Here is a 24,881-nt window from a genome sequence, read left to right as displayed (position 1 = left end):
GCTTGTTAGCATCTCTCTGCGTTAGGTTATCTCCAGCTGGTCTTTGGTGCATTTGTTACGCATATTTAAAGCTAGTGACAAAGCAAACGGTGTCATGATGCAGACCAATCAGAAGTGCATTACATCATCACTGTAGCATATTTAGATTACATCATCAGCTGTTGGGAAATGAGAGTAGGCGCGTCAGTTTCGCAAAAACTCGTATATCGTGAAAATAATTACGGAGATTTCCAGGCAATTCGAGACAGGAAATGATGTCATTTCACAATAGTTGTTGTTTAATCGACTTTTAGAAAACATCACAAAATTGCGCAAATCTGTAATGGAAATGCGGCTGGCGAGTACACACATAATACACATCTGGGTCTAATTTCAGTGCTATGGCGTTTGTGTGATGTTTAAAGATGGGTAGCATTACTAAGGGTGATAATAGCATTGTTCATTTGTTAATTTCATTATTTACTAATACATTTGTATATCTTAAAGTTCAAGGTCCAAAAGACAGTTTCAGTGCAAACTGTTCAAAGGGCTTTAAACGACTCCAGACGATGAATAAGGGTCTTATCAAGCGAAACGATCGCTCATTTAATAAATAAATAACAAGTTAAGTTTTATAAGCTCAAATGCTCGCCTTGCTCTGTTCTGTGATGCGCGTTCGTGACTCTCCTGTTCGACAAAATGAACGAATCTTTTTTCGAGTCAACTCATTAATTTCGTTCGTTGAATGACACGAAAAAAAGATTTGTTCGCTTTGAGGAGTTTTCCAAGTTTCGTAATGAAGTACAGCACTGTGTGTTATGTGTGTTTTCATTCAGTCTCCATTGTAAAAGCTATCGGATGATGAATGGGTTATCGGTTATCGTGGGCAGACCTCGTTCTCCTAATCGGCCGAGCTCTGGCTGAGATGCGGGCATGGCACTCAAGGTGAGCTTAAGAGGAATAAATGATTGGAGAAACACTTCACTGGACTTCACTTCGGATTAAATATTAATTATAAGGGTCAAAAATATTACTGGCGTTCACAATAATATCCATGACATGGCTTTGAAAAGAAGACAGTGGATTTTCATTTCATTCTGAACAATATTTCATAACCAACAACCCTCTACACTACACTAGAGTCTCTTCCTGTGGGCTTCTCTGCTTTCCAAACCTTCTCACCACATTTATATTTCTTTCTCTTTGCAGGAAAAAGCCTGTATCCAAACACAGATCGCAGACAACTGAAGAAGGCTGTGTGTAACGGCCCTCCACACACTGAGCACACTGTGCTCCTGCCATTCAAATCAGTCTATCAATAAACACACTTGCAAATCAGGTGTGCTTGTTTGTTGACGAGTAACAAAAGGCTGCTTGTGTTGCCCTACAGAGACGGAAGCTCACGCCACACACACACACACACACACACACACACACACACAGGTGTAGCTTCCTCCTCGCCTCAGGTCCAGACCGGGCGATCACTCATCACTCACACACACTGAGAGCTGGTCAGGAGCGGATAGGTCCACATCACATTTACAGTATTGCTGGGCGGCATACCGGGTCACACCGAACAACACCGCTGTTTATTTTTTTAAATTATAATTTTTTTTTTAATAATCCGCAATACCAGTGTATGTGGCTTTAACAACACAACGCTGTTTGAGAGTGTGTTTCACAGTTCACTGGTGAGCTCAGATGTGTGTGTTACTGAGCCTGACGGTGAACACGGAGAGGTTACACTATAACTGACATTAGTGTGTTTCACATACTTCGGTTCACAAGATCAACACTGGCTTTTGTTGAATCTCTTTGTGGCGGGCTTTGGCCTCGCTGAATAAACACGAGCTCTGCACGCTTCAGGCAAAAGTGTTTTTATAAGAGAAGGGAACTGACTTCTTTAGAGAAGTTTCAATGTTATTTTCATTTAATCTCTCTTGCAAACCTGTATTAATACTACTGTGAATTTATTCACTCATGACAGTAAAATAGTACAATCTACTGCAGTATTTCCTCTCTCACTCAGTAGAAAATGCTTAAATAAATAAAATACCATCATATACAGTGAAGCCGAGATCATTTTGAAAAATAAAAAAATAAAAATACCGTGATCTAAATATTTGGTCATCACTAATTTCTAGCGTGTCCAACTAAATGCAGGGAACCCCCAGGATCCACCAACTTAAATTCAAGGCTTTTTAAGACCTTTTTAATACCATTTCAGATAAAATTCAATGCCAACTTCGTACCCATTCCGACAGAAGTATTTCAAAATCTGTATACATTTCAAACCCTAGAAAATAATTATGTACAAGCAAGGAGGCTACTTGAATTAAATAAAACATTTTACTTAAATTATCAGTCATATTTTATACATACACAACAGCGTTGTAGCGCGCATGTGTGTGTAGGCCAGTGTTAATTTTGGCAGCCATTTTTTTATTTAGTCTTAGTCTTCAGACGAAAATGCTCATCTGTCTTAATCCCATTTGAGTCATCCTGTTTCTTATAGTTGTAGTTGATGAAAAGTCTTAGCATTTTTTGTCAACTTTTAGTCAAACTGCAGTTACTTTGCTTTTGGAAGTTATTTATTTTACATGTAGTCTTTAGGCAGAAAATGTCATAATTATTGTCTCAAGGCCAATTCAATTAAGCATATGATATGATAAATTATTGAGACTGCACTCTTTAGCAGTAGCACGTGTGCAGTTCTACATAATTATCCCTTTTCCTAAGTTCAGTGGTTCTCCAATGTTTTAGAGTGCCGTACTGTAGCCCTCTCTCTTACACTTATACTGCACTCACACCATTTCCATTAAGGGACAATCTTTGCCCCCTTTAATCAATTTTTCCGTTTCATTTTATTTACCTTAATAATACCTTTAAAAAAATGCTTAAAAAAATAAAACAATGTTCATTAAATATGCAATGTTAAGAAAACATTAAAATCGCCATTAGGTGGCGGTAACTCGTTATCTTTATCAGCGAGTCTGAGTCATTCATTCATTGAATCCCACGATTCGTTCAAAGCCCCATATTTCGTTATAGAGCAAGCCTGACAATGCTGTTTTAAATGTACATCACTTAATGTTACCATTTATCTTTTCTTTTTTACTGTTGTATAAAATCAATGTCACATTTGAAATCGTTTGGATATAAACATTGCATTCTTGCTCGTATGAACACTGCTGGATATCAGCCTGCATTTTGAACGCAGATTTAGTCGCACAAACAGCGCAAGCGGCTCGTTACAGAACACAGACCGACTGAATGACACTTTAATTTAAGTAGAAAATCTTAAAGATCGCTGCACTCCAGCTTGTGTGTGTTTTCAGATAATCCGCGCTTCTTCAGCAGTGTAGAGAGAGCACGCGGATGGTTGCCAGATATCGAAAAGACCGGGTAGAAAATATGTTCTTTCAACAGAAAAGCTCTTATTTGGGGTTTAAATTCTGTCATTTGTGGCCATAGCGGATTAAACTAGGCTAGATACTATCTTGTTCTGTACCTCTGATGCCTAGTAACCATAGTAACGGGTGCGCACGCGATCCTATTTCTGCCATAACGTGGAGCGCGAGGGGCACTCAACGCTGCATACATTTTGAATTAGCCTACATTAGTTAATTTTGTTACGGTATGAACTTAATCCTAGGAAAGGCAAAAAATAAAATAAAAAATAAGACCTCTGTAACAAAATCCAAGACTTTGTATACAAAATTCAAGGCTTTTAAGGCCTTAATTTGAGACAATCAAATTCAAGACTTTTTCAAGGCTTTTAAGACCCGCGGGTACCCTGTAAATGGCACCTGATCTGAGGCGTAACTGGCGGTGTAAAGCAGCAGTGAGTGTGTGTGTACCGGAGAGTGTGTGTTCGGGGAAGGCCGAGGGGTGCTGTTGGGCCAGGCAGGGCACAGTGCTGAACTGCTGCTGGAACGGGTTCTGCTGGTCCTGGTACTGGGGCGGTGGACGGGTCAGATGCCTCTGGAGCTGCTGCTGCTTCTCCTGACACACACACACACACACACACACATTAGCTTCTCAGTACTTTTGTGAGGCTGCTGCCCTCTAGAGGCAGATCTGTGAATGGCACACTGTAGACGTAATTAGAGAATTATTGTTATTATTGATAAATGTACACTATCAGTCAAGAGTGTTGGATCTGTAAGATTTAATGTTTTTTAAAGAAGGCTCTTCTGCTCACCAAGGCTGCACTTATTTGATTAAAAAAACAGTAATATTGTGAAACATTATTCCAGTGTAAATCAGCTGTTCTCTATGTGAATAATATATAGTAAAGTGTAATGTATTCCTGTGATCAAAGCATCATTACTCCAGTCTTCAGTGTCACATGACCCTTCAGAAATCACTCTAATATGAGGATCTGATGCTCAAGAAACATTTATGATTATTATCAGTGTGGAACACCGTTGTGTCCATTTTTATTTCAGGGTTCTTTGATGAATAGAATGTTCAGAAGAACAGCATTTATCTGAAATAAAACTTTTGTAACATTATAAATGTCTTCACTTGTAATCGTTTTAATCAAAATATTGATTTCTTTTAAATAAAATGAAACATCTTACTGACCCAGACTTAGTGTAGTGTTTAAAGTGACAAAAGCTTTTATTTCAGATAAATGCTGTTCTTTTAAAGTTTCTATTCATCAAAGAATCTTGAAATAAAAATGTACACAACACCACACTCTACTGTTTAGTGGTGTATCGTGGGTAAGTGGAGCTATAGTGGAAGTATAGTGGTGTATAGTGGGAGTATAGCAGTGTATAGTGGGGCTATAGTGGTGTTTAGTGGGGTATAGTGGGGTATAGTGGGGGTATAGTGGTGTATAGTGGGGGTATAGCGGTGTTTAGTGGGATATAGTGGGGGTATAGCGGGGTATAGTGGTGTATAGTGGGGTATAGTGGGGTATAGTGGTGTATAGTGGTGTATAGTGGGGGTATAGCGGTGTTTAGTGGGATATAGTGGGGCTATAGTGGGGTATAGTGGTGTTTAGTGGGGTATAGTGGGGGTATAGTGGGGCTATAGTGGGGTATAGTGGTGTATAGTGGTGCTATAGTGGGGTATAGTGGTGTATAGTGGGATATAGTGGGGGTGTAGTGGGGTAATATAGGTGTATAGTGGGGCTATAGTGGGGTATAGCGGTGTTTAGTGGGATATAGTGGGGGTATAGCGGGGTATAGTGGTGTATAGTGGGGTATAGTGGGGGTATAGTGGTGTATAGTGGGGGTATAGCGGTGTTTAGTGGGATATAGTGGGGCTATAGTGGGGTATAGTGGTGTTTAGTGGGGTATAGTGGGGTATAGTGGTGTATAGTGGGGTATAGTGGGGTATAGTGGGGTATAGTGGTGTATAGTGGGGGTATAGCGGTGTTTAGTGGGATATAGTGGGGCTATAGTGGGGTATAGTGGTGTTTAGTGGGGTATAGTGGGGTATAGTGGTGTATAGTGGTGTATAGTGGTGCTATAGTGGGATATAGTGGGGGTGTAGTGGGGCTATAGTGGGGTATAGTGGGGTATAGTGGTGTATAGTGGTGCTATAGTGGGATATAGTGGGGTATAGTGGGGTAATATAGGTGTATAGTGGGGCTATAGTGGGGTATAGTGGGGTATAGTGGTGTATAGTGGTGCTATAGTGGGATATAGTGGGGGTGTAGTGGGGTAATATAGGTGTATAGTGGGGCTATAGTGGGGTATAGTGGTGTTTAGTGGGGTATAGTGGTGTATAGTGGGGGTATAGCGGTGTTTAGTGGGATATAGTGGGGGTATAGTGGGGTATAGTGGTGTTTAGTGGGGTATAGTGGGGGTATAGAGGGGGTATAGCGGTGTTTAGTGGGATATAGTGGGGGTATAGTGGTGTTTAGTGGGGTATAGTGGTGTATAGTGGGCGTATAGCGGTGTATAGCGGTGTATAGTGGGGCTATAGTGGGGTATAGTGGTGTATAGTGGTGTATAGTGGTGTATAGTGGTGTATAGTGGGGCTATAGTGGGGTATAGTGGTGTTTAGTGGGGTATAGTGGGGTATAGTGGGGCTATAGTGGTGTTTAGTGGGGTATAGTGGGGTATAGTGGGGGTATAGTGGTGTATAGTGGTGTATAATGGGGGTATAGTGGGGGTATAGTGGGGTATAGTGGTGTATAGTGGTGTATAGTGGTGTATAGTGGTGTATAGTGGTGTATAGTGGGGCTATAGTGGGGTATAGTGGTGTTTAGTGGGGTATAGTGGGGCTATAGTGGTGTTTAGTGGGGTATAGTGGGGTATAGTGGGGGTATAGTGGTGTATAGTGGTGTATAATGGGGGTATAGTGGGGGTATAGTGGAGTATAATAAAGCTATAGTGGAGCTATAGTGGTGTATTGTGGGTAAGCGGTGCCGCACCTGCGCCTCGGCCATGATCTGTCTCTGCAGGAGCTGCTGTTTCTGCTGCTGGCTCAGCATCTGCATCTGCTTCATGTAGGCCGCACTATTGTGGCTCGTCGGCACACTGCTGATGCTGGTGTTGTTGGGCTGCGGAGGCATGCTGGTCCCCGGGCCCGGCACGTGCGCACTCGAGGGGTACGAGCCCGAGTCCTGCTGGGACACACACACAGAGAGAGAGAGGCTTATTCAACACTACAGGAGCTTCAGTCGCTGTACAACTAGAGAACTCTTTTCATTCATTCATTTCTGTATCCAACTGCACACTACTTTCATTTATATGGATGTCCTGCTAAATGTAGGTGTATTACAGAAGCTTTCTTAAAGGTGGCCTAGAATGTTTTGTGTTTTTTTAATTATTTTATGTTTCCTGGGTTGCCCTTATAATGTTAGTATATTTCTTAGATCAAAAATATTCATTATTTAGAAACAAGGCATTTTTCCTAGCCTGACTTTAGCCTCTGCTTTGAATGCTGTGTTTGAAGGGGCGTGTCTGCTGTGTGTAACCGGCCTCTGCTGTGATTGGCTGACATGCTTGCATATGAAATAGCTACGTATTACATGTGAAACTTTCTCTAATATATATATATATATATATATAATGAAAATATGTTGACCTCTAAAACTTCTAGAAAATAAGTCGTGTTCCACAAATGAGCTTACAGAGAGAGTGTGTTTGGGCGCAGTACCAGATCTTCTCCACTAGATGCAGCAAAACTCACAGTGTTTGGATCTGTGATTAGCAGTTTTTCTCTCTCAAATATTACACACACACACACAATTGTTTTTATTACGCACATACAAACCACACTCTGACATCCACACCAACACACAATTACAGCTGCATAATTTATCCAATTAGCTCTATAATATGGAGAAGCATAAATCAGGAATAAATCGAGTTTTAAAAAAAAGAATTAAAGCCTATTAACTAAGATTGCATCATTTTATAGGGATATAAAAATTGTTGGATTAAATTCCAATAAAAATACACACCTGTGCCAAAATGTATGCACTTATATGCATTAATAACAGGCAAAAAGATAAAAATAAATAAACTGAAGACAAAAATTGCCATAAGGTCGCACAAGGGTTAATAGCCTTGATAATAAACTTTCTGATTTTACAGGAAAAGCTCTTTTTGTCCTTCACAAATCCATAGAGAATAAAAGGATAATGGCCACTAGAGAGCACACTGTATTGGATGTAAATAATAATAAAAACATTTACACACAACAAAAGGAAAAAAAAAATGTTGCTGTCTTGCATACAAGACAATGACCTCACTGGTAACAGTGGATGGACATATACTACTAACAAGAATGAGAGCGGATATGAAGTAGGGTCATTCGTATTCCCTCCTGCAGAATTAGGACACATTCCTGAACGGTTTGGAGAGATTCCTGCTGTGTAATTAAAGCAATTCACACCAGCTCAAACAAAAAAAAACACTATATCTAGTGAAGAAATGTTTTCTGTGTTGACATATATCTTGTCCTAAACTTCCTGGATAATCACACAACGTACCGTGGTCCGGTAATGACACGTCCGATTCGTGAACTAATGACTCTTTTGAACCGATTCACTTTAATGAATGGTTAAAAGAACTGATCTATCCAACACTGAACGCAAGAGACAAATCGGAAACACTTTACAATAACGTTCCATTTATTAAAGTCTAGTTAACGACATTAGTTAACATTCTACTAATATTAGTGGATTTACTGCATGACAAAACCTCCCCAGTCATTCTAGAATAATTCATTCTTTCCAAATAGAGCTATTCAAGTCATCTGGAGAAATTGTTTTTATATATATAATATATACATCGGGGAAAAATAAAATATGTGATGTGTGTAGAAAAGTAAGAGTTGGTGTGTGTAGAAAAAGTAAGAGTTGGTGTGTGTAGAGAAAGTAAGAGTTGTTGCGTGTGTAGAGTAAGTAAGAGTTGGTGTGTGTAGAGTAAGTAAGAGTTGGTGTGTGTGTAGAGTAAGTAAGAGTTGGTGTGTGTAGAGTAAGTAAGAGTTGGTGTGTGTGTGTGTGTGTGTGTGTGTGTGTGTGTAGAGAAAGTAAGAGTTGATGTGTGTGTGTGTGTGTGTGTGTGTGTGTGTGTGTGTGTGTGTGTAGAGAAAGTAAGAGTTGTTGCGTGTGTAGAGTAAGTAAGAGTTGATGTGTGTAGAGAAAGTAAGAGTTGGTGTGTGTAGAGAAAGTAAGAGTTGGTGTGTGTAGAGTAAGTAAGAGTTGGTGTGTGTAGAGTAAGTAAGAGTTGGTGTGTGTGTGTGTGTGTGTGTGTGTGTAGAGAAAGTAAGAGTTGTTGCGTGTGTAGAGTAAGTAAGAGTTGATGTGTGTAGAGAAAGTAAGAGTTGGTGTGTGTAGAGTAAGTAAGAGTTGGTGTGTGTAGAGTAAGTAAGAGTTGGTGTGTGTGTGTGTGTGTGTGTGTGTGTGTGTGTAGAGAAAGTAAGAGTTGATGTGTGTGTAGAGTAAGTAAGAGTTGATGTGTGTAGAGAAAGTAAGAGTTGGTGTGTGTAGAGAAAGTAAGAGTTGGTGTGTGTAGAGTAGAGTTGGTGTACAGTAGAGTTGGAGTGTGTAGAGTAGAGCTGGTGTGTGTAGAGTAGAGCTGGTGTGTGTAGAGTAGAGCTGGAGTGTGTAGAGTAGAGTTGGTGTGTGTAGAGTTGGTGTGTGTAGAGTAGAGTTGGAGTGTGTAGAGTAGAGCTGGTGTGTGTAGAGTAGAGCTGGTGTGTGTAGAGTAGAGTTGGTGTGTGTAGAGTAGAGCTGGTGTGTGTAGAGTAGAGTTGGTGTGTGTAGAGTAGAGTTGGAGTGTGTAGAGTAGAGCTGGTGTGTGTAGAGTAGAGTTGGTGTAGAGTAGAGTTGGAGTGTGTAGAGTAGAGCTGGTGTGTGTAGAGTAGAGTTGGTGTGTGTAGAGTAGAGTTGGAGTGTGTAGAGTAGAGCTGGTGTGTGTAGAGTAGAGTTGGTGTGTGTAGAGTTGAGTTGGTGTGTGTGTAGAGTAGAGTTGGTGTGTGTAGAGTAGAGTTGGTGTGTGTAGAGTGAGTAAAGGCAAACGGGGTTAATGGTCTATATTTAAACCCAAGCGCTGAAGGAGGGGCTGATGTGAAACGCATGAAAGACGGCTTTGTGTCGTCCTCTCTCTCTCTCTCTCTCTCTCTCTCTCTGTCCTTTTCTCCGTTGACTCGTCTCAGCCCCCACCACAGTGTGTGTGTGTGTGTGTGTGTGTGTGTGTGTGTGTGTGTGTGGCTGTCTGCTCTCTGCTCCTTAGCAACCAGCTGCCTGACCCAGACACACTGATCAAGCCCGGGGCGCATGAGAACCAGACACACACACACACACACACACACACACACACACACACGAGCTGGACAATATACCCTCTATACATTTCTATTCTATTATGTCGTTATGCTAAGGAGAGTGAAAATGGCTAAGATTTAGTTTCTTTAGGACTAGTGAACGTTAAAGTCCCCATAGAAACACATCCAGGGCTCCACATACTGCGGTAAACATTATAAGAGTGGAGTTTTATATTAATAACATGTGATGAACATATGATGCAGCAACATCAACACCATCACGATTGAAAAATGACATGAAAAATGAATTTCATATGACAGTTCAATAAACAAATAATTAACATTTAAGGAGTAGTTCACTTTTAAAAAAAACTTTAGCTGATAATTTACTCGCCCCCGTGTCATCCAAGATGTCCATGTCTTTCTTTCTTCAGTCGAAAAGAAATGAAGGTTTTTGATGAAAACATTCCAGGATTTTCTCCATATAATGGACTTCAATGGGGACCAAACGGTTCAAGGTCCAAAAGTTTCAGTGCAAACTGTTCAAAGGGCTTTAAACGATTCCAGACGATGAATAAGGGTCTTATCAAGCGAAACGATCACTCATTTAATAAATAAATAAAAAACAAAGTTTAAGTTTTATAAGCTCAAATGCTCGCCTTGCTGTGTTCTGTGACACGCGTTCATGACTCTCCTGTTCGAACTCGTTCATCAAAATGAACAAATCTTTTCGAAAAAAACATAAACTTTGTTATTTATTTATTTATTAAATGAGTGATCGTTTCGCTTGATAAGACCCTTATTCATCGTCTGGTGTCGTTTAAAGCCCTTTGAACAGTTTGCACTGAAACTTTTGGACCTTGAACCGTTTGGACCCCATTGAAGTCCATTATATGGAGAAAATCCTGGAATGTTTTCATCAAAAACCTTCATTTCTTTTCGACTGAGGAAAGAAAGACATGGACATCTTGGATGACATGGGGGTGAGTAAATTATCAGCAAAAGTTTTTAAAAAAATGAACTACTCCTTTAATTTTACATGACATTTTAGCCACAATATTGACTGATTTTGGAACTATGTATAACTCCAGGATGTTTCTCCATATAGTGTCTTCAATGGGGTCCAACGGGTCGAAGGTCAGATGGAAGTCTCGACACGATCCAGCCGAGGAATAAGAGTCTGATCGAGACAAACCAGCGACATTTACAACAAAACACACATTTATATACTTTATAACCACTAATGCTGGTCTGCACTCGCTGTGATGCGACACACGTTACAGTGATCAGGGTGAAAGGTCAAGCGGGACGTAGGTGTAAGAACAGACCCAGTGTTTACAAAGCGAACCTGAAAAGACTGACGCCAAAAGACTTTTTTTTTTCGCCCTTTCCTTCATGTATAAACCGGAACCCGCTTGACCTTTCACCCTGATTACTGTAACGTGTGTCGCATCACAGCGAGTGCAGACCAGCATTAGTGGTTATAAAGTATATAAATGTGTGTTTTGTTGTAAATGTCGCTGGTTTGTCTCGATCAGACTCTTATTCCTCGGTTGGATCGTGTCGAGACTCTGAAGCTGAAACTCACATCTGACCTTCGACCCGTTGGACCCCATTGAAGACACTATATGGAGAAACCCTGGAGTGTGTTCCTCAAAAACACACGAACATCTTGGATAACGTGTGGGCGAGTAAATCGTCAGGAAATCTTTAATCTGAAATGAACTACTGCTTTAAAGTACGTTTGGGTTTGGAACGACACGAGGAAGAAGGTAAACGGAAGAATTTCATGTTTGTGTGAACGATCTCTTTAACCCTTGTGCATCCTTATGGACATTCTTGTCCTTTTCAGTGTTGTTTTTTTGATCACTTTGCCTGTGTTAAAGCTAACGGCAAAAAAATTGGCACAGGTGTGTATTTTTATTGGAATTTTACTATAAAAAATATTTTTTGCATTAGGTACAAAAAAATACTCCCTCTCAGCGCCTTTTGGACAAAAATGTCCCCATTGAAACCCATTAAAACTGCCATTTTTAATCCCCGGTTCAGTTAACTATAAAATTATGCAATCTTTGTTAAGAGGCTTTTATTCTGATGGCAATGCTTCAAAATTTTATTTTTTACTATTTTTTTTTATCAGATGGTGTAATTTTTTTTAAGTTTGGCCTATAAAACAAATATCGCTTTATTCCTGTTTTCTGCTTCGGCATATTATAGAGCCAACTGGATAAATTATGTGGGTGTGTTGGTATGGATGTCAGAGTGTGGTTAGTATGTGTGTGTGTTTGGATCTGAATTTGCAGTTTTTCTCTCTCAGTATTACAATCACTGTGAGCTCCAGTGGGGTTTTGCTGGCACCCAATGGGGAAAATATGTTACTACGCCCAAACAAGCTCATTTCTTGAGATATCATCCTCAAATTTGGAAAACAACCTATTTAGATTTATGGCTTTGATTTTATTTTATTGCAGTCATATAAAATATATATTTTATATGAAATATTTTTTATAAATAATTTTCATAAACTTATACCTATATAACTTTTTTTTGGATTTACTTATTATTATTTTACTTCAGCAATAATCTGCAAAGGGTCTTCTTTAAAATGATACCAAACTTAAGTCTGTGCTCGAAGCGTCAGTTTTTTGACATGGACATTTTTGTCCTCTAACTTTTTTTAATTGATGCACAAGGGTTAGATGCTACAAATGCAAGGTCTTACCGTTAGCGCGTTTGGGTTTGGAACGCCACAAGGGCCGAATGTCATGTTCGTGTGAGCTAAACTAGGTGGAGGTGTTGAAGGGGTCTCACCGGAGCGTGCTGCTGCTGCAGGTGTGCCGGCCTGAAGCTCATGCCGGCCGGCCTCGGCTTCTGCATCTGCTGGTGCCGCATCAGGTTCAGGATGGCCTGGCTCTGCTTGCTCTGGCTCTGTGCGGTCGCAGGACCCCGGGGATCCCCGGACGCCACCGCCTCGTAATGGGACAGGGGTTTAGTGTTGCTGTAGTCCAACATGGCCGCGGGGTTGGACGCGTGGCTGAGCATGGGCTGCATGTACCCGGCCGGAGCGCCCGCTTTAGGAGAGCCCTTGTTCGGCATGAGCATGGCCTTGGGGTTGGGGAAGTCTTGCGGGTACAGAGAAGGACTCGTCGGCTTCTCGAGCCCAAACGTCCCACTCATCTGACTTTGGTTGGGGGGGTTCTGGGGCCATGACGTCGAGTGGTTTGGTTGCGGGTGGAATTTCGGCGTTTGCGACTGTGGTTTTTGTTGCGTTGGCGGCGGAGGCTTCTGAACCACGTGTTGCTGGCTCTGTAATATGGCTCTCTGCTGCTCGCGTGCCGCCGCTAACTGTTGGAGCTGCTGCGCAAGGGACAGGTCTTTAGGCGGGGCGGGGAGCATGTGGTTTGGGATTTGCCTGCTGGGCTGTTGCACAGGCGATGTGGCCGGAGCCGACACAGGAGAGCTGGTGTGAAGCGGAGGTCCGGATGAGGTGGGTCTCACCTGAGGGGAACCGTTGCAGGACTCCTGGTCGAACGCGGGGGAGAACTCAGTCTTCACGTTGGCTAGATCCGGTGGGATTAAGCTCGGAGTCGCAGCGGACGTGAGCTCCGGGTCTTTGCGGTCACCGAAACTGACGCTGAAGAGCTCTTGTATGTCCTCGTAGGGTACGGAGCGATTAAACTCCTCCATGATCTCACTCCAGTCCTGGTCGTCCAGGTTGAGGTCGGGGAAAAGGCTGTTGTTCCCGGTTGTCCCCCCTGAGGGGAGAATGCAGGGTAATATGTCGTCCACGGGCTCCTGCTTCATCTCTTTTCGCATGCGGAAATCCGAGTCCGACCCGCGAGACGCCCCGCTGTCGGTGATGCCGGCTTCGTTGTGCTCCGCTCTGTGGTTCCCGTTGGCCATCACATTATGTTTAGTGTCCATTGGCGAGAGAGGAGGCACTGTGCCGTTCGAGACCCCGTTACGAGCTTCGAGTGCGTCCTCGACACAGCTCTTCTTCTTGGGCGGGTAGCCATCGCTGAAGCCGTTGACCGCTTCACGGGCGAGAGGCGAACCAGCGCTCTCCAACTTCCTCTTCACCGTCTCCTGCAACTACACACAGAAGACAAAACAAATCACGGATTAGATTTCATGCAATATCAATCATATATGACTTAACGTTAAAAATAATAACAATCGAAATTAAGGGTTCATTCAGACACTGTAAAAATTAGTTCAAGGACAACTTTTTGGTTTTCAAGGACTACAATCAGAGAGATCTTTCAAATTAACAAACAAATAAAAAGAAACAAAAATAAACTAATAAAGCACAATGGTACAAATAAAGTGCAACAAGCAATCACTGATAGCTTTAAACATTAAAAGGGTACTATGACAAAGATATCATTATTCTTATTCAAAAACTGATTTTTTCCTCCCATGAATACATTGACCTGAAGAATTAAAGGATATAGGCATTTTGCATGCTATGAGGGTGATGTTGTTCATATATATATCCATATCAGACGAGTTGCAGCACTGATTTTGTGTGAAAAGATTGTTTTATCAATAAAATTGAACACTAATTTCATAGTCAATTTAGGCCCTGTTTACACGAGAACGCTCGCGGGTGAAAACGTAAAAATATTTTATCGGATGTGCCTTTCGTTTACACGGCGACGGCGTTTTTGAGGCTCAAAAACGCAAAAAAGTGAAACCACCCTCCAGAGTGGAAATCTTTAAAACGCTCCACCGCCGCGTTCCCGTGTAAACGGTAAAAACGCAAAAGTCTGCTTGACGGTGAAAGTTGTACGCAGGCGTGTGGACTTGGTGTTGTTGTAGTTTGCAGTTCCCAGCCGCCTGAAGTAAATACTACATTAAATTTCACACACTTTTGCGTCACCATTTGCACGCGAATTTCCCACACAAAACGCTCGTCTAAACGCTAGGGTTGGGTATCGAGAATCGAGTATCGATTGGAACCGAGACTAACTTTTCGTTTTTCCCGGAATCGTTCAAAAGTTAAAATTTCGATTCCTAGTTTCGATATTCACAGTCCGCCGAGCGGAAGAAGAAACCGCTGAACAACACCAATGAAGAAGCGTCTACCGGAAGTGTTGGCATAACCGCGCGAGTCGAACATGAGTACCTTACGTCGGCGATCCAAAGTGTGGCTTCACTTTTCTAAAAATAACGAAATCTCGGCAAAATGCAAAATTTGTGACAAAAGGAGTATTTTTACAGAAGGACTATTTCCTTCAGAAAGGCCGTTGGTTAGCAAGGTTAGCTAAATGTTTTTGACCCCGCCTCTTAAAAGAATCGGAATCGAGAATCGTTAGGAACCGGAATCGAAACAAGGAATCGGAATCAGAATCGTTCAAATTCAAACGATACCCAACCCTACTAAACGCATAGTAAAAAAAGATGACGCAACGCCACTTTTGCGTTTTCTCTTCAGAATCGTTTCCGTGTAAACATAGCCTTAATAATACAAGTACCTTTGCATAAATATGGCAGTATTCTAAAATTTCAAAACGCCAAATTCAAGCATTTTAAGCACATTGTATGAACATGACAATTAATTGTCAGCACAAAATTGGTGAACACCATGTCAATGGACAAACCAGAGCAAGGCATACGCGACTACATGAGGAGAGTTAGCCCGAGAGAGACTGATGTTCATAAATACTGCACTCCCTTTAAAATCACATCTCATATTAGGCAGAACAACATCTAGTTTTGAAAAGATGATGTGCAAAAAGGTTAAATGTCACATGGACAAAGAATGCTGCTGTTCTACGTACATTAATGATAATTAAAAACTTGTTTCACAACAATTCACTTAAAACAAGCAGACGGTTGGGAATGAATCATGCTCGTAACACTGACACACACTGTGTGCTGTATCGGTTTGTACAATCTTGAACTTAATTTATATAACTTTATCCTCCAGATCTTTGTAAATCAATATTATATGACTTGAATTACATGTCAAATTGTGTTTTTCAATACTTAAGAATGGATGGTACCAAGTAGTGGTGGTAACCTTACCTCACGATTCGAAGCGATTCTCGAGGCCACGATTCAATTTAAAAACAATTCTCGATTTTGAATCAAATTTCGATATGCGTTTTTCTTATGTAGTGCCGTATAATTTCTGCGATCACGGAATCAGCAACAAATTCATCAACTAACCAATCCATCTTTGTTTGACTCCGGTTTGAGCATAAAAGGATAAACGATTTCGAGCTTCCGGACACGAGCTGTTGGAGCTCCGCCCCCTGTGCCGAGAGCAGCGGCTCATTTGCATTTAAAGGGACGGACACAAAACAGTGCGTTTTTGATCACAATTCTAACATGCTATATAAAAACATCTGTGGCGTATTTTGAGCCAAAACTTCACACACACTTTGGCTACATCAGAGACTTATTTTACATCTTGTGAAAAAGGCATTATACCACCCCTTTAAGAAACTTTAAGTAGTACTGCAAAGTTAAAGAAGTGTAATGCTTTAGAGAATCGATTTTTTTCCCCTCACCCTCTCAAACACCCCTCTGACATCAACACACACACTATCCATTTGGCTCTATAATATTCATAAGCAGAAAACAGTAATAAAGCGAGTTTTTGCTTTATAGGCTAAACTTGATAAAATGGCTACATCTGGGGAAAAAACAAAACAAAATTAATTTTGAAGACTTGCCAACAGCTTTAGAGCCTATTAGCTAAAATTGCATAATTTTTTAGTTAAACAGCTCAGGGATTAAAAATTGCAGTTTCAATGGGGAGATTTCTGTCCTGAGAGGAACTATTGTACGTTACCAGTGTAAAATAGGTTAATTAATTCCAATGAAAATACACACCTAAATGTATGCAGCCGACATTAACAGGTGACACTGAAAAAGACAAAAACGTCCATAAAGGGTTAAAAGTGTGAGGTCTGAACACATTTAACCCGTTCGAACCCGGCTCTGGCCGTCTGATGTCACACCCCCCGCCGCAGTTTCTGAACCTGTAAAACTGGTCTCGGCTACAGTCGCGTCTGAGACGACCTCGCTGGGCGGCACGCCCACGAAACGTCCTTTTAAACATGCCAAAACCCTTCCCAAAGCAATTTTCTGCCAACATGCGTTTCTTAATCTCTTGTGCGCTTACTTTCCCTTGGTCTTACAGCCTCCCCCGTAAGCTTGAGTCTAATTACCATGTGTGTGAGTGCGGATCCCACAACAAAAGAGCCAGCGCTCGGCCCGCGGGAGTCTGCCAAATTCCTGCCCATGCGCGGCTCAGACGCGGCTCGCCTTTGATGCTCTGCCTCGCACAATGAACCCCCCCCCCCAGCTCTCGCCCCTGGCCCGAGGGCGTTTGAGCCGCGCGGTCAATATTACAGCGCTGACTCGGGTCAACACACTCTTTGCTTTGGGTTTACAGCTACTTCACAAACAAGGGGCAAAGTCCAACAAGTGTTTAACATCCTTTCCAAAAAGTAGTAATTAGTGCTTTAATGGTTTGAGAGCAGCCAAAAATCTGCAAGTGCAATTCAGACCAGCTGTTTATTTATTAGTGCGGTTTGCCAACACAAAGCAGCACTAACTGGACGTACGTTAGCTTTACACCCGTTTAATGACAGAAATCGGACAGCTAGAGGTCATAGAAAATGATAAAATATCTGATATTATATTAAAAAAAAGAAATAACCCTGGTCAGAAGCAGTGACAGGCCAGTGCTGAACTGGGAGAAGGGAGTTTTGTTGAGTTTTATGATTGAGATTCACTTTATTAACACTTGCTTGTTAAAAACAGCAGCCCATCTGTGAGAGGCTACATCAACACATCTGCAGTCGGGGTAGCGGACCAAAAAAAGAAAGGAAAATGAAGACGCTGTCAACACTTAGCCCTCGCACCATTTTCCGTCTTCCATGGTAATTTGTGCAATTTACCTTTTACCCGTTGTATGGAAAGTGTGTCTTGTGTTCGACAGAAGGAAAAAGTCTAGAAATGCAGCCGATATATTTTTACTGTTCTCGTTATCGGCCCGATAACAACATGTGGCTGATGTATTAAAGCTGAAGAATAATGTTGTATCTCCTTCAGCTGAGACTGATCAACATGATGGGTTTGAGTCGCTTGAGATATGAATGGAGTCATTAAAAAAAGGAAAACACGGTTCAGTGAGACTCAAGTCATATCGGCTTGGTTGGGACATGACTTACAATGGGGAGACTGGTGTTTTTGTAATCAGGCTCTGAAAAAATTTGTAATCAGATTTATCGGCCAATATATCGGTTATCAGCTTTCATATATAAAGAATTATTGGTTTTCGGCCAAAAATTTCATATCGGTGCATCTCTAAAATAAATAAATAAATCATATATAGTTCAATGTTTGACACCACGAGGAATATTTCACTCAAAAAAGTGAAAACTCAACGACTTAAGTGGGCCGAGGAGACGGCACACGAGAACCAGGCTGCAAGAGCCGAACCGTGGGTGAACGAGGCCGAGGGTCCGGTGTGCTGGAGCAGCACACACACACACACACACACACATAGCCGTCCAGAGGCCTTGGGGAACAATGGTGAGTCAGTGGTGTGTGTGAGCAGGGGGAAGGGTGTGTGTGAGCAGACCTGAGTCATACTAAACACCGATCACATCAGCACAGCCATCCCAGAACTGCTGCCGTGATAACCTCTTAGGACTGCATTGCCTCAGTACTACGGAGTATCGAAACACGTCTTGTTTTTCGGTACCTAAGTGGTTAAAGGAGTAGCTCACTTTTGAAAACTTTTGCTGATAATTTCCTCACCCCCGTGTCATCCAAGATGTCCATGTCTTTCTTTTTCTCAGTCGAAAAGAAATTAAGTTTTTTGATGCAAACATTCCAGGATTTTTCTCCATATAATGGACCAAACGGTTCAAGGTCCAAAAGACAGTTTCAGATGCAGCTTCAAATGTCTTTAAACGACTCCAGACAATGAATAAGGGTCTTATCATGCGAAACGATCGGTTATTTCAAAACTTATTCCAAAAATGTAACTTTTCTAAGGACAAATGCTAGCCTTAATACATGCTAGACGTTAATACAATGTCTAAAAAAACGGGACATTTGGAACGTTCCTAGAATAACGTTTATAACTTAATGGAAACATGAAAACGTTCTTATAACCTAAAATTGTTATCTGGGGAAGACGAGAGATTCGCGATTGCACTGAACACGTTTAAAGAGCAGGATTGTCTGAGCGAGCCCAGAGAAAATAGACCTATTCTTACAAACCTCACAAAACCTCTCCCGATTCATCTCCAGTAGTAGAAGCCTCCGATCGCACCACTAACTCCGCCTCCGTTTCCCTCCTCAGCTGATATTAATATTTAAACATTCTCTATGATAAAAAATGTTTGTAAAAAAAATATTTTAATAACACGGTTTTGGCGGTTGTAGAGTTATAATGATGGTGTTCAAATACATAACATTAGACTAACGTTAGCCAGCTTATAGTATCTTGATTTAGTATGCTAGTTATTTGAGATATTGTTTTTTTTATTAATTGAGCAGCAGAAAAAAAATATTCTTTACATTAGTCGTCCAATTAGTCATTAGATTAATCGACTAATCAATAAAATAATCGCCCAACTAATCGTTTAGTTAATAATCGTTTACCCCAACCCTACTAATAACTTTTTTTTTAAAGCTGATTCTCAGACATTGACAGCGCTGTGTTTGTACTGATTTGTTTTTCTAACATATTTTACGCGAAACTACTGCAATATTTTCTAACATGTACAAGAATGCTATGCTCCTTCACAGCAAGCCGGCACTGCTAATGTCGATAAAAAACGATTGCGAAACGGCGTTTCCATTAACCGATGTAATGCGACTAAAACGTCATTTTTTTCCTCTTGCCATAAGTCACTCCAGAAATCACGGCAACTGATGTTAGCTGGTTTACTTATATCCCAGCCGCCGCACTAGCGATTATTATTAATGTAAGGAGACGTAGACGTGTATTTAAGCTTTAATGGCAGGGAACTCCTCTTATACTGGGTTTCTGCGTGACAGAAGAATCAACAGCTTTCACAAACACCGCTCACAATACATGGATCGCATAAACAAAATAAAAAACATCTCAAATTATGTTTTTATGCTGTCGTTTCAGACTCTAAACCTACTTTTGGCTCATGACCCGCTGGTTCTGGACGTGATGTAATATGGCACTAGCCTAGCGGGTCGCGTCAACCGCCTTAAAATTATAGTTTCACCCAAAAATTAAAAAACTGCCATCCTTTAACTCACCCTTGTGTCATTCCAAACTCATAAGACTTATTAGATAAAGATTTTTTAATTGAAACCAGTCCATTCATCCAAAACTTTGATGCTTCAAAAAGTCCATAGACATCAAAAAATTATAATCCATAAGAGTTGAGCCGTTTAATCAGTCTTCTGAAGATAAACGATCGCTTTATATGATGAACAGACCTAATTTAGGCTTTATTTATTTATTTAATATAAATATTGGTAGAAGCACATACATAGAGCACATCAAATACGGCCAACGGCAGCTCAATCGTCAAATGAGCTTGAAGAACAAACAGCACATCACTGCGTTCACCAGATCTGATGAAGTTTGGATGACAAATGGGAAGTAAATATACATTTTCATTTGTTAATAAACCACTTTTACACTCCTATATGACAAAAAAAAGAATAAGAATCTATAAGAATCAAGCTTTCCATTTCCAGATTTATTTCTCTAGTCTAGAAACCAGGTCCACTCTTGAGATTCACATTCACAGAGCAGTTCCTGTAACCTTTTGAGCTCATATGAGCAACACACACACACACACACACACACACGAGGTTTGGCATGACAGCCACGGCCTCAGAGTGACTAAACCTGAGCATGTAGACACACTCCCACAGAAAACTACAACGAGTGAGTGAGTGAATGATCGCCTCGACACACGTGCGGCAGGACTCGTCAGTCACTACACCATCCTGCTTCATATTAATGAGGTCAGGTGTTTAGATACGTCATGTACGAGTCACTTTGTTTATCACTGACACGAGTCAAACAAACGGTTAATGAAATGAATCCTTGTGGCTCAATTGGTTTATTCCCGCCACCAGAACACGAACCGCTCTACATCTAGCACTCTTTAACATGATTGTGTGCACACACACCGTCTGCATCCTCAACACAATGGAAGTGGAAATGCCATGTGCCTCCTCTTTCCTCCTGTGATGTTCATCTGGGAAGAGGGAACCCCCTGATCCTGTCCAACGAGAACGAGTCGGATCGGAGAAAGTGTTGGACTGAAACTCGCCCACTACGACAGCTACGTCAACCTTGACCGTGTTAGGTTGTGAGGTGGAACGGCACAATTGTGGATAAATTAAAAATAACAATTTAGATTGAGTGAATGATTCAATGACTCACTCATAAGGAGTTCACTTCATTCATTACTGGATGAATCAATCTCTTGAATAAATGATGATTCAACGACCAGTACACGTGTCGCTGGTCACCGCCTACTGGTGTAACTGATGCAATTTTTAAGACTACAGTTATTTTCATTAGGTGATTTAAATCACTAGCAAAGACATCACTATTTATATCTGAACTATAAACCTTTATCCCAGCGCTTATGTGATAATATGAACTATTATAAGACAGAATCATGAACGCATTAGTGAAGCGGTTTCATATCTACACATGGATCAGGACACACATCTGAACGCTCCTGTGATTAAAGGTTTAATAGACGTAAGAGACGAACCGCTGTCATTCAGGAATAAGATCGAGTGCGTGTTTGAATCAAGATCACAATCTTTTAACGATAATCGTGCAGCTGCATTATAAGTCCACATATTCAGAATATAATAAGCGATGCACCCGACAAAATCCATCAGTTTTTGCTCCAAACACACGATTTGCAACGTTTATTTTTTTCAAACACAATCAGCATCGCGATCATTTCCCACAATATAGTCATTTTTGTGTTGTGTTACGACAACCGTGAATGTCGAGCCATAACTGCAACATTCTATGGAAAGCCAAATGGTTCACATTTCGCCACTTTCCAAACGCGTTTTGTTAAATAAGCGCCGGTGATTACGGCGTTTAAGACGGAAAGACGCCGCAAATTACGGCTTATTGTGGTACAAACGCCGTAAATTACGGCGTTTACAAAGCAAATTCGCCGTCATTTTCGGCGTTTTTTAATCAAGGCAAGCATCGCGGTGTTTCGGTTCATAGCCTATATGAGACGCGCTCCGGTTCACCATGCGCGCCTCTGTCCTGATTATATTGTTTGATTTTTGCTTCTAATATTTTAATCCAGTCAATTTGTTGAAACATTTATTAAAATGAAGATACAATTTATATCAAACGAAATTTACAAGCTTTCTACAAAACAAAACTTAATAAGTGGTCAAAATCATGTCTGACCCACTTCAAATATTTTCCGATATGGCAGCTTTTGAATTTAGATCCTATCTTACTTATTTCATGCGGTTCCCTTTTCATAGCCTACTCAACATAGATGAAATAATAAAAATAAGTAACTTAATATTATTAAACACAAATGTGAATGTGGGGCTGATTATAATATTATACAAAATGCCGCTTTTTACGCCGTCTTTGTCAGACAGAAGCGCCGCAATTGACGGCGCAATGTGGATGGATATGGATAACCACCGGCGCTTATTTAACAAAACGCGTTTGGAAAGTGGCGAAATGTGAACCATCTGGCTTTCCATAACATTCTACAATTTTTTAATTATTTTTTAATTACATTTTTTATTTTTTTATAATTTAGAATTATTAATTGTGAGATGATGGTGATTTTAAAGAACAGCACTGACCCCAGATCAGGTGAAACAGTGGAGCGGCACCCTGGGTAAGATCAGCTAGCTGTGGAAGCTCGTCTCCGACAAGACTAGATAAATAAGGCTGTCATCTCACAATTTGACTGGTTTTCTCAGAATTGCGTGAAATAAAGTAGCAATAAAGTCTTTTTTCATGGAATTGGACTTTATAACTCAGAAAAAGTCAGAATTGTCGGTTCATTTCTTGCATTTGCGCGTTTATATCTCACAATTCTGACTTTATAACATGCAATTCTGAGAAATATTAACATGTCAAATGATTTTAACAAATTCAACATGTTAAGTATAAGAAATAAACGCAAAAGGATTGTTTGAGCGGAGTATTGTGCATTTTTTCCTTGCTACTATTCATCATTTATCTAACTAACACAATGACGTTCACACTTGACTATTTCTGGACTGAAAGTGAATCTGCACAAAAGCAGAACTCTAGAAACGGGATGCTTTGAAGGAGTTTGGACAGTGGAAAAACAAACAAACACAGCCACGAGGTGACCATTCACTGATCTCTCAAAACATCTGTGTCACACACACACACACTCAACATGTGACATGTGCAGGGCGCGTGCTCGTGTCACGGTCACATGACCCCAGCCAGTGCCCAGTGGGTCAAAATGATCCATTTTTTATTTTATGTCAAAATCATTGGGATATTCAGTAAATGCTGCATTAAGATATTTTGTAAAAAAAAAAAAAATTCAGATCTTCAATAGTTGTACCAAATATTGTCATATCCTAACAAAACATCCATGGGACGCTTTTAATTCATGCTTTCAGATGATTTAAGATGAGAAGAAATTTACACATGTGACTGGTTTTGTGGTCCAGGGTCACATATGAGATTTGAACCTAGTCATGTGACCCACAGGAACATCACAAGCCCTTCTACACACACACTCACCGCGATCAGCGTGTTGTTCCTGCTCTGCTCCCCGGGCTCCTCCGCGCCTCCCCCGGCGCTGGTGCCTCGGTGCCCCGCGGGCTCCGCGCTCGCTGCCGCGGGCTGCCGGTGCTTGCTCGACCGCTTGGCCTTGGTCTGCAGGCACCGCTGGTGCAACGCGAAGGTCTGCTGCCGCTCCATCTCCTGCCGCTCCACCGCGTTGCTCTGGTAGCGGTTCTCGCAGCCCGTGTGATGCCGGCGGAAGAGCTCGATGCGCCGCCGCAGCCGCTCCATCACCGCGTTGTGCCGCGGCACCACATAATCCGCCATCATCCGCGTCACGACGCGTCTCGATACTGGCAGCAACTCCCAAACTGATCGTGCCGTTCGTGTTCGCGAGAGTCTCTTTACAAAACACACTCCACTGACTCCATTATCTTCACTATCTGCCTCCTTAAACAACAAAAGACTCGGCGCATAGTTTAGACGAGAGCGCCTAGATCCAGAAATAACGTGTGTAAAGTTTGCTTTTAACTGTACTCGATTACTGAAGTATAAACTAGTCTAGAGTCCTGACACAAGACACAATCAACTTAAAACCGCGTTTTTATGAATGAAAGAGTTCACAAACACTGATAAATTCTTCATTTTAGAAGTTACATTTGTTTAGACGTGAATGTAATTTAGAGGAAAGTTTGAAAGGGCTCATAAGTTTTAGTTTGATGAGTTTCTATTTAAACCCTTTACAATAATATTTACGTTTGAGCTTATTTGTTCACAACAAGTCGTTAAATCGCGCAACAACAAAAAATAAACAACTTAAAAAGAAACGTTTTTTTAAGTTTGACAAAAGACGCACTTGAGATAAAACCCCATCGACGAAAGGTTAGAAAAGGGTGTTTAAAACCGTGTACGTTACATCCATTCAGCCCAAAAAACACCAACTTGGAGAGTTACAAGCGAGTTTTAGTAGTAAAAGTAACTTTTAAAGTAGCAGCGCGGCTAACAGCTGATCCTCACAGTTACATTACAGCTACGGATGTAGCTTAGCCTGAATGCTAACTAGCCCTAGAACAAAGCATTATAAACTCACTTTCTTTCAAAAGCGCGTTAAAAGTCTTGAAGTACACACAACCGACTCGTGTGCTCCGGTTGAGCTCGACACGGACACGAGAAAGCGGACGGCGAGGGAATAAACTCGTCCCTGCTGCGCTGTGTCTATTGTTTTCCAGTCTTCAGGCAGTAGCTGGTCGCCATCTTGTAACTATGTTTTTTCTTTTTTCCTCAGTTTTTTTATGCGCGCGCTGTGAGTGACAGGTCACCCGAGCAATCGCTGGACACTCGCACCAACACTCCAGCATTCCTCTGCACATGCGATATGCCTTATTGTTCTCACACACCTTACTCAACACAACACTTTGAG

At 41.2% G+C, this 24,881-nt stretch overlaps 1 protein-coding gene across 2 annotated transcripts in view; it reads right to left on the bottom strand.

Moving 5' to 3' along the window:
* The window catches only part of maml1 (mastermind-like transcriptional coactivator 1), a 28,259-nt gene extending 3,378 nt beyond the window's left edge, over window positions 1-24,881 (bottom strand). The window contains exons 1-4 of one of the 2 annotated variants that reach the window (XM_039653717.2): window positions 23,480-24,881; window positions 12,529-13,809; window positions 6,374-6,568; window positions 3,840-3,984 (exon numbers count right to left, since the gene is read on the bottom strand). In XM_039653717.2, the coding sequence (XP_039509651.2) occupies window positions 3,840-3,984; window positions 6,374-6,568; window positions 12,529-13,809; window positions 23,480-23,791 (1,933 nt within the window). In that variant the 5' untranslated portion in view covers window positions 23,792-24,881. The remainder of the gene's footprint in view (window positions 1-3,839; window positions 3,985-6,373; window positions 6,569-12,528; window positions 13,810-23,479) is intronic. The other variant, XM_039653718.2, reaches the window with a different exon arrangement.

The sequence above is a fragment of the Pimephales promelas genome, chromosome 9 (genome assembly GCF_988280905.1).
Source record: "Pimephales promelas chromosome 9, fPimPro1.hap1.1, whole genome shotgun sequence".
NCBI lineage: Eukaryota > Metazoa > Chordata > Actinopteri > Cypriniformes > Leuciscidae > Pimephales > Pimephales promelas.
Note: the sequence above shows the minus strand (reverse complement) of the source record. Positions and strands in the feature narration are given on the sequence as shown.